This window comes from Aquarana catesbeiana, linkage group LG01 (genome assembly GCF_042186555.1).
Source record: "Aquarana catesbeiana isolate 2022-GZ linkage group LG01, ASM4218655v1, whole genome shotgun sequence".
In the NCBI taxonomy this organism is placed as follows: domain Eukaryota; kingdom Metazoa; phylum Chordata; class Amphibia; order Anura; family Ranidae; genus Aquarana; species Aquarana catesbeiana.
Genome location: NC_133324.1, coordinates 359,716,402 through 359,732,638, shown reverse-complemented (window position 1 = coordinate 359,732,638; position 16,237 = coordinate 359,716,402). Strand labels below are relative to the sequence as shown.

The window sequence follows — 16,237 nt, the reverse complement described above, 5'->3', positions numbered from 1 at the left end:
AAAATGAATCAGTCTTGGATCACCACCAGCTACCAAGCACCTGATGCTGATGTAAAGGAAAATTTTTTTTGAAATGTCAGATCCCTGCAAAGACTGCCTATGCTGATGCTGAGTGACTATCCTGTTATGCTGAGTAATTATCCTCTTCCTCCTCAATGATCATGCTGATAGCTTGTAAGAACATTTTTGGTTCTGGGCACCGCCACCAGTGCCTAAGGCACAATTTTTAAGCCCCTGTTTAACAAGGGCATGTAATTACAATTTTTGATGCAATTCTTTGCAGCAGGGCTAGTTCCTGCGCTCCAACTAGAGTATCTGTGAGGGGTTGCAGTGTTGTGGCACCAGCACCAGTGCCCAAGGCCCAATTTTTCAGCCCCTTTTCAACAGGGACATGTAATTAGAATTCTTGATCTAATATTTCACAACAGGGCCCGTTTCTGCGCCCACCAAGATCAACTGTGAGGGCGTACAGTGTTATGGCACCAGCACCAACACCACCACCAAAGGCCCAATTTTTCAGCCCCTGTTCAACAGGGGCATGTAATTACAATTCTTGATCTAATATTTCACAGCAGGGCCCGTTCCAGCGCCCACCAAGAGTAATTGTGAGGATTTACAGTGTTGTGACACCAGCACCACCATCACCAAAGGCCCAATTTTTCTGGCCCTGTTCAACACGGGCATGTAATTACAATTCTTGATCTAATATTTCACAGCAGGGCCCTGTGAGGGCTTACAGTGTTGAGGCCACAACAACACCTAAGGCCCAAATTTCTGCTGAGTATATAGGGCAGGCCCCTACTTTCAAACATCCAACTTACAAACGACTCCTACTTGCAAACAGAAGGACAACAGGAAGTGAGATGAAATCTACCCCATAGGAAGGGAAATTCTCTCCTGTAAGAGTTAATATGGGAAAAACTTTTCTCCTTTCCACTGATGCTTTATCACCAATCCTTGTTTCACTAAAAACCCAAAATTTTCAAAAAACATTTTTCATTGAGACAAAAAGTGAGGTGAAATCTTCTGAAGAGGAGCACAGACAGCAAAACAAATGTCACAGGGGTGATAACCCTTCCCTATGTTTTCCAAAAAGCTTAAAAACAGATTTTTTGGCTGGAGCTACACTTTAAAAATGTACCAGTTCAAAATTACAAACAGATTCTACTTAACAACAAACCTACAGTCCCTGTCTTGTTTGCACCGCCTGTATACTGCTGTTCAGAGTATATAGGGCCTGGGGGCTCCACGCCTTTCCTTTTTTAAATTTGGGTGCGGGGTTCCCCGTAATATCCATACAGGACCCAAAGGGCCTGGTAATGGACTGGAGGGTACCCATGCCATTTGTCTCACTGATTTTCATCCATATTGCCAGGACCAGACATTACATTAAAGCCGCAAGCAGTTTTAAATGACTTTTTTTCCTTTAAAAATGTCATTTTGTGCAGGGACTGTTCTAAGCACGGGATACACAAGCCACTTTACTATAGACACTCCCCAGGTACGATATTTAAAAGGAATATTTCACTTTTTTTTTTTTTTTTTTTTTTTACTTTAAGCATCATTAAAATCACTGCTCCCGAAAAAAAAAAGTTTTTAAAAGTTTTTTTTGCATTGGTACATGTCCCCTGGGGCAGGACCCGGGTCCCCAAACAATTTTTAGGACAATACCATGCAAATTAGCCTTTAAAATTAGCACTTTTGATTTCGAACGTTCGAGTCCTATAGACGTCAATGGGGGTTCTAACGCTCGTGCGAATTTTCAGTCCGTTCGCAGGTTCTGGTGCGACCTGAACCGGGGGGTGTTCGGCTCATCCCTAGTCAAGATATCTTCGATGTACATACTTGCTTAGATTGGTATAAAGAGGAATAAAAGGAGACAAGTTCTGTATTTATGGAATTCGGAGTAATGGCTTAGCTGCCTTCCCCAGTCTACAAGGCACCTATAGTGCCTCCAGAGTGCTGGGCTCTTGCAATCCTGGCAAAAAAATCTACCCGTCTGTTCTCCCTCCTCATAGAATGCCAGCTTAGAGAAGAATTGCTTCTTATCTGCCGAGGATGATAAAAGATGGTCCAGTGCATCCTGAGCAGACAGGACTACCTAGTAGAGTCCATGGGATTATCTATATACACTTGCTACAACTGGCCTATCTGTTGTTCGAGCTCAACTCGTGCACCATTCAGGTGTCGTTTAACTCCATTCATTTGGTCTATGAATATACTTTGTAAAAAGGCTTTAAAGGCATCCAAACTTTGTGTTATATCTGCACGATTCTTATGAGCTACAAGAAAATCATCAATAGACCGGTTTATGGTGACATGTGAAGGAAAGAGGTTATACCAAAAGGCATTGAGCTTCCATGGAGCACGCACCAAGGTAGTTAAGGGCCTTACTTCCAGATGGATCACCGGGGGGGGGGGGGGGGGGGGGGAGTGGTCCGATATTCCTCTAGGAAGGTATCTAATGTCCGTAAGATGGGGAAATAGGGAGGGGGTACCCAAACATTGGTCAATCCGGGATAAAGACATATGGAATTTGGAAAAGCATGAACATTTTTCTCCTGAGGGTGCCTAGCACGCCAGAAGTCAATCCAGCCCACCTCCTGTATGAGCTTATAGAGGACAGTACCTATCAGAAGCTCCGGTGGTAGGAGAAGGATGCTTGACTAGAAAGGGGTGGAGATGACAATTAACCACTTAAGGCCTATATTTGACACCTGTTTTTTACAAGCTAAAATTTTTTTTGCTAGAAAATTACTTAGAACCCCCAAACATAATTTTTTCAGACACGCTAGAGAATAAAATGGCGGTCAATGCAATACTTTATGTCAAACCGTATTTGCGCAGGGGACATACAAACGCAATTTTTTTTGAAAAAATACACTTTTTTGAATTAAAAACTAAGAAAGCAGTGAAGTTAGCCCAATTTTTTTCTATATTGTGAAAGATGATGTTACGCCGAGTAAATTTATACCCAACATGTCATGCTTCAAAATTGCGCTCAGTCGTGGAATGGCGACAAACTTTGGCACATAAAAATCTCCCTAAGCGACATTTAAAAATTTCTACAGGTTACCAGTTTTGAGTTACAGATCAGGTCCTGTGCTAGAATGATTGCTCTCACTCTAATGATCGCGGCGATACCTCACATGTGTGGTTTGAACAACGTTTTCATATGTGGGAGCGACTTATGTATGCGTTCGCTTCTGCGAGCGAGCTCGGAGGAGCGCTTTAAATTTTTTTTTTTTATTTATTTTACTTCTTATTTTTAATTTTTACACTGTCCTTTTAAAAAAATAAATGTTGGATCACTTTTATTCCTATTACAAGGAATGTAAACATCCCTTGTAATAAGAAAAAAAGCATGACAGGACCTCTTTAATGTGAGAACTGAGGTCAAAAAGACCTCAGATCTCACATTTACACTTAAAAGCAATAAAAAAAATTAGTCTTTTCTTTTTTTTTTCAATTAAAAAAATTGGCCCTTTAGGGCCATTTTCACTTTAAGTGACGTTTGATGTTGCTGCCATTATTCAATGGCATAGAGTTGAGTGGAGGGGGCCATCTTTTCCTAGATCGACTGAGTGCCAAGCAGGGGAAAGCACTGGATCGTCTCTACCACTACCAATGGATCCGGTAACCAGCGGAGACAACCGGGACACAGCCACCAGCGGAGACAACCGGGACACAGCCGCCATTGAATAAAATACTGGGGTTATGACAGCTATCTGTTGCCATGACAACGGTATTAAACATCAAATGACCAACGTATATCGACGGCAGGGGGTCCAGAAGTGGCTAAAGTCACCCATCGGTAAGAGGTAAATCAGGTTTGTCCAGCAGGTACACCAATAAGGATCGTAAAACTTCCCTTAAAAAGGGAGGTGGAATGTATACCACAGCTACCGTACACAATTGACAGTGCAAAAATATGTACCTACCCTCTCCATCCACCAGTACTTCTATTTCCCGAAACACAAGGGAGCGGTGCATCAGTACACTCAACCCTTTGGAGTAGGAGTGAGTGGAGTGATAGGACCAGCCCACTCAAGCATACTGTACACAGGAAACAGTCTTTAGTAAGGTGAGTTTCTGGAAAGCTATCCAGGTAGTATTTACGAATATTTGCAGCAATCATTGACCTTTTCAATGGGTCCCATAGACCCTTCAAATTCCACGAGATAATAAGTACTCTCATCATGCAAGTGCAGTTAAAGGCTTAGTCAACCAGGATCCGCAGTAACAACTTGTCAAAGACATCTGTAGAAGTGCAGAGTAAAGTGGAGCAAATGAAATCAGGAAGGGGATACTGTAGCTCAAGCTAAGCAAGGCCAAGGCATGCCACGTTCCATGTAGCAGGTTATCTTGGAATGTTAAACAAGAACAGTATAGACGTGTTTGGTCCAACTGCTCCCATGTAAACTGCCAAGGGCTCAGTAGACTCTTTCCAAAGCCCGAGCAGCAACTTGAAAGTAGGGCAATGTAGATCGCAACAGGCATATCAAACAACTGTCATAGAGAAGATTGCTCACTGCCCCTGAGCGGCACGATGTAGTAAGATCCTGGAAGAACAAAAATCAATGGATACCGTTTTCATACAAAGATCCCTTGAGTGGTCTGAAGAAAAAGGAAAGCTGTATCTCCCCAGCCCCCCCCCCCCCAACTCGGGGGCAGACTTGTCATTAGAAAAATAAAAGTGTGGTGCCTGAGGGCATTGGCAAACTTAGAGTGCTACTAAACCCCGGACCCTGCATTCATTATATCTGGTCTCCCACAGTACACAGGATATGGCAATGCAATTATTTTAGTAAATATAAACTACTAAATGCATTTTTTCATCAGCAGTATATAGCAGTCTTGTGACTTCTATCAGTGTCTGGTTAAAGCTTGTAGGAGGAAATTTCATTCTACTCTGACTGTCCTATGAGGCTGCAGGTCCCCGGCCCTCTGTCTGGACAGTGCTGATTGGCCTTGTGCTGATCACATGCACTCTCCCAAAAAAAAAACTCTCTAGCAATACACACCAAACTGAGCATGTGCTGAGTGACTCCAAAGGCTCTGTCTTATCAGGAGATGGATTGGGGACAGTGAAAGAATGGGAGGATCAGAGAAGACAGGATCAAACAGCTTTTTTACACAATGCAGAGGATTAACCCTTAGGTTCCATGGTGAGTAAAACAAGCATGCTTTACTGCAGATACAGACTGATTTTACTGTTGTGGCTTTTTATTAACACTTTAAGGCAGTAGCTTGATCGTGGAAACACCAGTCGGTTTCTGCTGCATTAGGGCAGTGTCAAAGCCTCATGTGTGTCAATCCAATCAGAGGCCACAGCTGCCAATTCAAAGAAGTGTGCCTGGCTGCCAGATGTTATGTGGAGCCGGGCTGGGTATAGCATGGCGTATGTGGCTTGGAGGCATTGCAGACGCTTCCTGACTTATGTAAATATTGCCCTGCTTCTCTGAATCTCAGCCGAGAAATCTGGAAAGAATAATGCAGTGTACACACGATCGGAAAGTCCGAGAACAAAGTTTTGTTGGTGGAAAATTTGAGAACCTGCTAGCCAGCATTTGTTGGCGGAAAGTCCGCCAACAAATGTTCGATGGAGCATACACACGGTTGGACTTTCAGCCAACAAGCTCACATCCAACATTTCCCGTCAGAAAAGCCGACCGCATGTACGCGACATAAGACTCTGGCCCCATTGTAGTGGATGTTGCAGAGTTCACGTGCCAGGCGCAATATAGCTTGTCTAGATAATTAAGCAGTCGTGCCAGCATGGGTCTGGGAGGGTTACCCGATGGTAAGGGTCTGGTGGGGTGCGATGAGCCCGTTCCACTGAAAAATAAGGTGTAAAGGCATCTTTGCCAAAGATGTCGAGAAGCCAACACAATGAATTCTGTGGGGTCTCTGCCTTCGGTATTCTCCTGAAGGCCCACGATACAGACATTGTTCTGTCTCTTGATTTTTCAAATCTCCTTTCTGCATCCGCCAGTTTAGTCATCTGGGAGTCCCGCTGGAGGTATGGCAATTTGTCTTCTAAGTCGCTGATGCAACCTTCCATAGCTGACGTGCACTCTTTAATGTTTCTGGAGGTTATGTCATGTGACATCCACCAACATCGACTGAGAAGGTACATTTGTCATTGGGAGTCTAAGGGCGCTCCGTCCTTGGATCTGGTCATGACAGCGGCTCAAAGAATCAGCCAGCAGGTCGGCATGTGTAGCAGGCTCCAGGGAGCTCATGGATCGCTCTGGGCAAGTTAAATCAGTTGTTGTGAGAGCATCAAAGGCAGGATCAGCCACCAAAGCCAAGAGAAGTGTGTCTTCTCACATGCCACATTCGGTCCCTCCCCCATGTTGCTAGCATGTTAATTCTTAATTCACTTTATATGGTGATTATAAAAATGGGTATGGCCTCTATATTAAGTAACTAAGGATAGGAATTGAAAACCTCGTACCATCATCCAGAAATCTATGAGTGGAAAGTTTGGAGCCTAGTCCCCAACCAGGCTACCATAAGGACATGGGGGCAGTTGGACTATCGCGGTACGGTAAAGCGGTAGAATAGCTATATATAGCAAAAGTACAAGTGTGAAAAAAGTAAAACTATAAAGTTTTATTCATGCAAATACATAATCAATTACACATTAACATTGATGACAATTCATGTATATCAACATCTTAATCAACCTCGGGTCTAGGGGGACAATTTGAAGACAGATAGCAATTCGACTAGTTTCGCGGGTGGTAGCCGCTTCATCAGGAAGGTATCTGCAAATTAGTTAACAGGTAATCAAAACACAAAGCAATTGCACAAAAGCATGAACAATGAAAAAACTTTTATTATGGTTATAACGTATTTTGATATATAGGAGAGGGGAGGGAGCAGTGTCGACTCGGGGAACTAAAAATCGCATGGGCTGGACTCTGGGTAAGTAAAATGAATAAAACGAAGGGTAGGTATATTTGTGAAAACAAGACCAGAAAGTGCTGGACCGGTGAAGGGATGGTAATGAAGGTGAGTAGTGTGATAGGGAAAAGTGGAAAATCAAAAAAGTGAGAAAAGAAGTGAAGGAGTGAGCAACGTGCTTGAATAAAAACCAAGTGTCAAAACATTCAAATCAAACAATGAGTGAATTCAAACATGAGTGAATGTAAAGTGAAAAAATGAGAAAAAGTGAAGGACGATGGGCGTGATGGGTGCAAGGAGTGGAGTGATGGGAAGCAAAAAAATGGGGGGGGGGGGGAGGAAGGGGGAGTTGGGAAGGGAGGAAAGAAGGAATGAAGAAAAAAGCAAAAGTGAAAAAGAAAGAAAAAGGTGAGGGAACCCTGGAAAGATATATGGGATGGGAGGGAAAGGGGGAAGGGGAAAAGAGGAGTGAGTGGGAACAGGGCAGGGAAGTGGGGAAGGGAAGGTGAAGGAAGGTAAGGGGAAGAAGGGGAGGCATGTAAGGGGAAAAAGAAATTAAGGGAAAGGGAAAAGGAGTAAAAAAGCGAAGGAGAAAGGAGGAAAAGGGGAGTGATGACAATTGTGCAGAAAAAGTGAGGACGGATGAACCAAAATGTAGGTGAAAAACACAGCATATACCTGGTAATGGAATAATTCAATGTGGGGGTACCAAAAAGAGCAAGCCCGCTGAGAGATAAGTCTCAGCATGCAGCTTAGATGTATATAACTGCAGACAGGGGGCAGGGGTTGGACGTGTAAAAGGCACATCCACCCATGCCAAAGTCACCTAAAATGGGGGAGAGAGAGAACAATATTAGTAGTAATATTAATAGTATTTGCATGGATAAAACTTTTTACTTTTTTCACACATGTACTTTTGCTTTATATAGCTATTCTACCGCTTTACCGTAAAGCGATAGTCCAACTGCCCCCATGTCCTTATGGTAGCCTGGTTGGGGACCAGGCTCCAAACTTTCCACTTATATGGTGATTACATTATAATAATCCAACATGGAAAAGAAAAGAGTAACAGCACTCTCTGCAGGGACAACCCAATCCATACAACAGGTCCACTCACAGGTGCCTAGGCTCGATGTATCCCATCACACTCCAATGTAGCAAATAGTAAGAAGAGCCGGCAAGACTGTAATCCTTGAAGTGTCGTTTACTGGACGCGTTTCAGCAATAGTCGTAGCTAGTTTGAAACAGATATGGCAAGATATATACTCACATACACATATACAAGCTCCGACTTTTCACAATTAGCATGTCAGGTTAGTACCACAGTACATTAGCATATTTAATTGATACCACCAATCATTCAAGTGGGTGGTGACTACACCTGTTTTTGCCAACAAGAGAAAGGAAAGACAAAGAGAAAGATATAAAAAATGTTGAGCCAAGAGAAAAGTGTATAAAAAGTGCTGTATAAGATGTTGGGACCTTATTCTTCCAAAGGAAAAAATGTTCCCCGGAAGAAAAAAAAGCATACACAGATGTTTGTGTCAAAACACTTGGTAGTAGTAAGACAATGCAAGGTCAAAATTTATGACAGAATCACTATGAGGAGATCAAAGATAAGTGGTTAATCAGAAATGGCAGGAAGAAAAGATAAAAAGCAAAAAGCAAGCACAGGAGGAACCCACTAAGAGAAGAGGACAAATCCTAAAACAAGTGAACAATGAAACTGGAGATGGGATAGGATGATATAATTTGAGGAATAGATCCACATCCCATCTGTGGTTCATGCCTATGGGGGTGCTTGCCCCTAACAGGAAAATCGACTTATCTTCCTGTTCTAGTAGCCTTCTGTGCTTGTCTCCTCCACGTACCGACATTCTGATTTTTTAAACTGCAGAGAAAGAGAAGGAATCCATGTTACCTTTATGTATAAATTTGAAGTGTTTTGATACATTGGACATCCTTCCATTACTATAGGCTGCTCCGTTATAATGCTCGCTAATCCTTGTGCGAAGGGACCTGGTGGTACATCCTACATATTGTAATTCACAAACATCACATTCTATCACCTGGACTACATATTGCGTGCTACAATTTATAAAGTCCTTGATAGAGAATACCTTTTTTTTATTATGGTACGAGGCGATAGACTTGTGAATCTTGTTATGTTTGTCACAATACCTACAAGTGTTTAAAACACAACTATATGAGCCATTAATACTGAGCCACATTTTGGGAATAGTGGTGGTTTGATTATCTACCTGTTCTTGTATTATTTGTCCTGTGCTTTCCGTGGATAGCTTGTTCTGCTTGTCTTTGGAGCCGCGGGTCCCCTTCCTTGTTTTAATTTTCTGATTCCGGGGTCACCATTTTTTATATCTTTCTCTTCCCTTTCTCTTGTTGGCAAAAACAGGTGTAGTCACCACCCACATGAATGATTGGTGTATCAATTAAATATGCTAATGTTCTGTGGTACTAACCTGACATGCTAATTGTGCAAAGGCGGAGCTTGTATATGTGTATGTGAGTGTATATGTATATATAAATATATATCTTACCATATCTGTTTCAAACTAGCTACGACTAAGGCTATTGCCAACACGCATCAGCGCTATTGTTTTATTGTCACTCTGATGTACCAATAAACGACACCTCAAGGATTACAGTTTTGCCGACTCTTCTTACTATTTGCTACATTATAATAATCACATTTTTTTCTTCAGTCTGTTAACTAAGACAGATTGTAACTTAAGACTTTTTATAATTTGATTGTGATTGTTTTTAATGTGGCTCTACAAAATTAATAAAAACAAAAAGTTTTTATATGGACAAAAACCTTCAAAAAACTTAGGGAAAGGCTAGCGGCCTTCTCTAGCTGAGCACACCTGCAGAGTTTGAGCAGCCACTACTAAGCTGAGCTGGATCTGGGAGAGGGTGCACATTCACAGCTTGAACGGCCCAGATCAGTTGCTAGGACGTGAATTGTTTTACAACTCAGGACAGCCTGAATTTCATTAGCAACACAAACATTAGTTATTTGACAATCCAATATAAGCCTGCTTAAAGTGTTTGTAAAGCCTAAACATTTTTTACCTTAATGCATTCCTTGCATTAAAGTGAATGTAAACCTGATTCATGAAATTTGAGCTGGGCACATATATCTGCACTGTTTTTTTTTATCTCTCTTCGAAGCACTACGTCCTGCTGCTTTCTCCTGCTCCTTTATTCTGTTATCAGCATGTTAACTTTTGACAAGTTCTCTGACACAGGAGATAAAACCAGCCTGAAATTTGTGTTGTGGGCGGTTGCTATAAATAGATTAGCAGAGAATTGAACGATTCACAAAACAGCTCTGCAAGTCTCTGCCTGTCTCTATCTATGTGGAGTGGGGGTGTGTGCCTTTCCTCCAATCAGCTGTCTTGGCTGTATGCCTAGACTTCACGGTCAGTGCTGAACAGGAAGAGAAAATCTCTAACACGATGTGCACTTTCTAAAGAATATATAAAGCTGAAGACAGAAGATATGCACGTAAAACTTACGTAGGATGATTTGTTTCATGCCCGTGTATCATCTGAGACTGTTCACTTCACTGGGTATATGTGAAGGTTTACATCCACGTACAGGTAAAAAATGTCACAGTGTCAGCATCCCTATCTCACCCCCCCTTTTACTTACCTGAGCCCTAATTTGATTCCAGTGCCCTGCACATCCGCAGCTCTTCTCTCCCCCCACTTCTGGGTCTCGCTGGCTTTGTTGGGGTACCTAGAGCCATTGGCTCCCAGGGTTGTTAATCAAAACCAGTCACGGGCGAGTGGGGGGCGGGGTCGAGTCCCCCTGTCTGTGTCAATAGACGCAGCAGCGGGGCTCAGCTGTGAGCACGCACGAGTGCCCCCATGGAAAGTGGCTTCCCATGGAGGCACTGGACAGAGGGGAGAGCCCAGGAGCGATGGTGTGGAACTGAAAAGATGCAGTTTGCGGCTTTTCTGTGCAATTCAATTGCACAGAGCAGGCAAGTATAGACAGGTTTGTTATATTTTTTAAAGAAAAAAAATTACCTTTACAATTACTTTAAATCTCCTTATATGTTGTGAGTGCTGCCTATCTACTGGCCACCTCTTTCAACAACTTCCTAGGTTCCCAGCATACTTACCAGCTTCTCTGCTCATTTCTTCGATTTACTTTCAAAATCTAAGAACTACTTTTCCAATGGTAGCTTGCCTGCAATCTGTCATCTCCACCTCCTGAAACTTTCCCTCTCAGTACCTCTGTAGCTCAGAAGGAAGGCTCTGAAATGTGTAATACAGCAGTGCATCTACACAGGGCATAGTGAATGTGTTACAGAGTTCATGGAAGTACATTTTCATAAAGTAAAATTCCAAACTTCATAAGCATTCAGATTAAAAATAGTAGGCTAGAAATACATTTTAATTAAATGTGAAAATTAATTTATGATTTTAAATTTTGACTGTAGATACACTTTATGTATTGTAAACAGTACTTCAAACAGTCTTTGAACTAGCCTCCAGTAATTCTGTGAACATCAGTAATCAAACTGGGAGAGAAAGTGGCTTTACTGCACGGCGCTGAGCTGTGTACCAAATAAATGGAGCTTGTTGATTGCAGGAGGGAGCTTATAGATGACAACAGTGAGCTGCTGTTCCAATATAAAACTTTTCACCAGGCTGTATTGCTTTGACCAGGCTGAACAGAATACATTTTTTTTTTTTTCTGTTTATGACAGTTCATAAGTATGGCTTCAACCCTGCATTGGCCTAAACTTACACTAACCTGCCCTTCATTTATTTTCACAGATTTTGCTGTTAAGTATACAATATTTGTTTCTTAGTACAACACAAAATAGTTTTTTTTTGTACCTTTAGTGAAAAGGCAAACTTTGCACAGGAGAAAGCAACATTCTATCAAGAAAAGGAAGAATTTCAAAGGCAATACAAGATTCAACAACAGGTTTATATCCATTTGGTTTACTAAGCTTTAAAGCTATTGATGGGACATTTTGGAAGGATACTTAAAACATTGCTTTGTTGATTTAATTGACCCATGTTTAGGAACTTCAAGAAATGTTGGAAAAACATAAGATACAAAATGAAGTTTGGCTCAAAGCAAGAGCAGAAGAAAACGATAAGGAAAGGAGAGAGATCAGTGATGTGAGGGTAAGTTGCTGCAAGTATCTACAGAAATATACAGTATGGATACACTAGAATAGTTTGCTCAGTTTTGTCTAAGGCCTCTTGCACATGATACTCCTGTTTGAGCATCTACTTTTTCAGATTTTTTTTTCACATTTATTCGTTTGCGCATTTTTTTTACTGAAGAGTGCACAGCACTTGTTTCCGCGCCTGTGTGCACATTACAATTAATGGGCTGTATTTTAGCTTAGTAAAAAACAGAAGCATGTCTAGTTGGCCAAATCAGTCCTATCAGCTGCATCTCCCACTCTGCTATAAGCTCATGGTCACTTCAGTGAATATGAATTTACAGTAGACTTGTTCAGCAGACTCTGCTGAACAAAACAATAGTTGAGATCAGCGGCCGTCAAGCCATTCATCTAAAATGTGACCCGACTGCTACTCCTTCCCTATTTGTTCCTTTGTCCCACCACTTTGACATCCCCCTCGTCCCTCACTAAAACCCCTTCTGCTGCTTTGATCCCACTTCTTGCCCCCAATCCACCACCAATCTCCATGTGCCCCTTTCCCCTGCAGCACTGTGTAAAAATAAAAATAAAAAAATATAAAATTGCGTGGCTCTATCTACTATCCTAAAATAAGAATATATTGTTTTTTGGACATGATTTTATGCAAATACCTTCTGTTTTAAGAAGACAAAGCAATAAAGAAAAATACTGTAGACAGTCTACTAGGAAGAAAATTCAGTTGCCACGGCAACAAGGAAATAGAAATCCCAGACAACAGCAGCTCTTACATTTCGAAGCTTCAATCAAGACTAATATAGTAAGGTGATAACTTCTTACTGTAAGTTTAAATTCTGTAACTACCTTGTATAATTGCATTATTTAGCCACATATGCTTCTACAGTATATGTTTTAATGCAGGGGTAGGCAACCTTAAAGAAGTGGAGATCTACCTGAACAACATGTGAGAAGTTTAAGATCACTGGGCACTGTGTCGCCTCCTCACACCTGATTTAAACATCTAATTGCTGTACTACCATGTCGCAATCGCATTCATTGCACTACAAACATGTGTTTAAATCAGGTGGTGATGAGGCAACATATCGCCTCCTCACCAACTGTCAAATATACTCAGATCGCTTTTCAGAAGAGCAGCAGTGCCTGCTGTACTTGTCAATCAGCCCTTAGTTGCATTGCAGCAGTAGCACCCTTAGGGCTCATTCACATGCAAAGATGGGGAGTGGTAAATCCCTGTGATTGAGTCGCAGTTCTGTGTGAAAGCAGTCTTATACTACAATGCTCAGTGTATTGCGCCACACTGACCTGAAGATCTCTTCTTTCCTGCTGCTTTCCACCACTCTGGAGACCACTACCTGGGATAAGAGTTGGAGTGCAGTTGGTATCACTGTGCATGGGACAGGAGCTAGCACTACAGAGGAGGCATCCACTTATGCGGCTGCTCCCTACCACAGCTCCAACTTTACAAGTAGTCCCTCCACATTCCACTCTGATGCTCTAGGATGGTGGATCAGGAAGCCCAGACCGTGATCTACCAGTCACCTGTCTGATCTACAGGTTGCTGACCCCCGCTTTAATGTGTTAGAAAATTAACACTGTAGGCTTAACCTTAGGCCAGCTTAAGAGCTAGTGTACAGATAAGGTCTTAGCCAGTTTGGCCATTTTAAGGGAACCTGGACTGAAGCCTATTGGGCAGTCCGATGCAGATTACTTTAAAACCTAAGTTTATTTAACAAAAAAATAAAAAAGGGACATGGCTTGAATCCATGTCCTGGTGTGCCAGAGGTTAATTGGAGCAGCGATGTTTCTGCTAAACCAGGAAGGTAAGCCATGTCCCTTGTGCTGATTTTTCACCTGAAGTGACTAAAATCCCATTGCCTCTGGCCTTAAAGACAGGTAAATTTCAAGATTACATTTGTTTTTGGGTTTAGACAAGTACGTTTTAGTACTACGCCCTGAATTCACCTAGATGTTTGCATCTCTGACAGTGACCCTGGTCTGTAACAGTCTTGCCAAACAAATTAGAACACTTTAAATGGAAACAGTTTAATGTAAATTTGTAAGAATCCACTGCTTGATGTAACTCACAAATGTCTTCTAATTACTACTCAGGAGGAAATTCTTCTACAACAAAAAAAGTTAAAAGAAGAGCAGCAAATGATTGAAAAACGCAATCAGCAGTTGATTTCTATCATGGAACAGTTCAAAGGAATGTGATCACTGAGAAATGTTTATGTCAGCGGTATAATCGGAAAGCTTAATTCATTATTTTCAGCTATATGTTACATAAAAAAGATGGATAACTTTTATGCAAATTGTTAAATATTTCTCCTATAAAAATCTGTATTTTATTCAAACTGATTAAAGTCTCATGACACATTTGGAAACTCTTTTCAAAATCAGATCTGAAATGTGAATTTTTATAATGAATTTACGGTGAAACACAATATGCACTATATTCACATAATTTAATAGTTCAGTATTGCAAGTATCCGTAAACATCCACAATGTGAGCAGAACACTGCATGTCCATTTGTAAATCATGGTTCCTCTAGCACTCAGCAACTGTCCTTTGGGTAAGATATGCTCATCTTAAATCTCATACATGTTCGATTTTTTTTATGTATTTGTGTGTATTATGGAACACTTTTGATGCTGACAGGACACATAAAATAAACTTTTTTTTCTTTCCAAACATGCCATAAAATTGTCAGGCCACATTTTGGCAATTTGCTTCCTTGATAATGTGCATGGTTTGCATTTTCAAGACAATGTAGGGGATCTATACTAAAATGTTAACCTTATAATATTTAATAGTCCTGCTGGGATGTATAAATAAAAAGCAATAGATGGCTGAAACTTGACTTCATTGGCTACATGCTTGTTTCAGGTCAGGACTCAAAACCGATTGAAACCAGAACTAGCCAGGTAACTAGCAAATGCTCAGTAATGGCAGACCTTGTATTTTTTTTTTATTTGCTGCTTTCCTGCTGTTTTGCTGGTTTCTGATAGTCTTCCTGCTGTTTTTATGTCTCTTTTCCACCATATTTCATTTGTTTGTTTTCTGGTAATTATGTATCCTAATTAGTCTTCGGGTCTCCCGAGATTTAGATATCTGTAGGGGTTCTACTAAATATTATTTTTGCATGTTCATGTGGTTAGATAGTGGTGTTCTTCGATGTAGCCATCACTAATTGATAGAGTTTTTCTAACTATTGCGCGGGCACGCATCGGGGAAATTCTGTTCTGGCCGTGTCCCTTTGACACAGCCAGTCACAGATCGCTGTAAACAGCCAATCACAGCGGCCGTTTACAGCGCGATCAGTGGTGCCAATGAGAGATCTCAAATGTATACATATGAGATCATCTCATTGCCGGCTCTCCCTCCTCACCCAAAGACCGCTTGTGAGGAGGGAGAGCGGCCTGTGCTATAGTCAGTGAGATTGTGTGTGCATAAAAACACATACACAGTGCCCACAGTACCAGTGCCATCTGCCAGTGCCAGTCCCATCTGCCATCAGTGCCACCTGTCAGTGCCATCTGTCATCAGTGCCACCTGCCATCAGTGTCACCAGTGCCACGTATCAGTGTTACGTGTAATCAGTGCCGCGTAAGAGTGCCATCTATCATCAGTGTCACGTGTCATCAGTACCATGTAAGAGTGCCATCTATCAGTGGCACGTGTCATCAGTGCCTTCTGTCATCACCAATGGCTAGAAGATTGTATTCAGCCGAGGAGGTGTATAATATTCTTGCGGGCGACGAGAGCAACGGGGAGCTCTCTGCTACGGATTCCTCCTCATATTCAGATTCTGAGTCTGACATGGACTACGAGCCTGTCCTAACCAGTGGTACACTGACAGCCTCAGAGGAGGAGGAGGAGGATGAGAGTCAGCCCGCCAGACGAAGGTGTATTGGTGAGGAGGCAGTGCCATCCACCAGCACCGCAGTGCCTCGGCAAAGGCCACATACCAGTGGGGTGTCACCTCAGTCTCAAAGGGTTAGGTCCCATGCCAGCCTTCCCTATTCCCTTCAGAACCCCTTGTGACTTCCTCCTAATTCAGGAGAAGCTAACGTTCCCCCTTTCACTGCCCAGCCAGGAGTCCAGGTGGACACAGAAAATTTTTCTCCGATAGACATTTACATTTAATTTTT

General features: G+C 41.9%; 1 protein-coding gene across 2 annotated transcripts in view; it reads left to right on the top strand.

The window, feature by feature from the left end:
- LOC141146432 (kelch domain-containing protein 3-like) overlaps positions 1 to 14,943 on the top strand; it is a 177,504-nt gene extending 162,561 nt beyond the window's left edge. For both annotated transcript variants that reach the window (XM_073632958.1, XM_073632959.1), the window contains exons 17-19: positions 11,793 to 11,877; positions 11,979 to 12,083; positions 14,195 to 14,943. In XM_073632958.1, the coding sequence (XP_073489059.1) occupies positions 11,793 to 11,877; positions 11,979 to 12,083; positions 14,195 to 14,299 (295 nt within the window). In that variant the 3' untranslated portion in view covers positions 14,300 to 14,943. The remainder of the gene's footprint in view (positions 1 to 11,792; positions 11,878 to 11,978; positions 12,084 to 14,194) is intronic.
- The last annotated feature ends 1,294 nt before the right edge of the window (positions 14,944 to 16,237 follow it).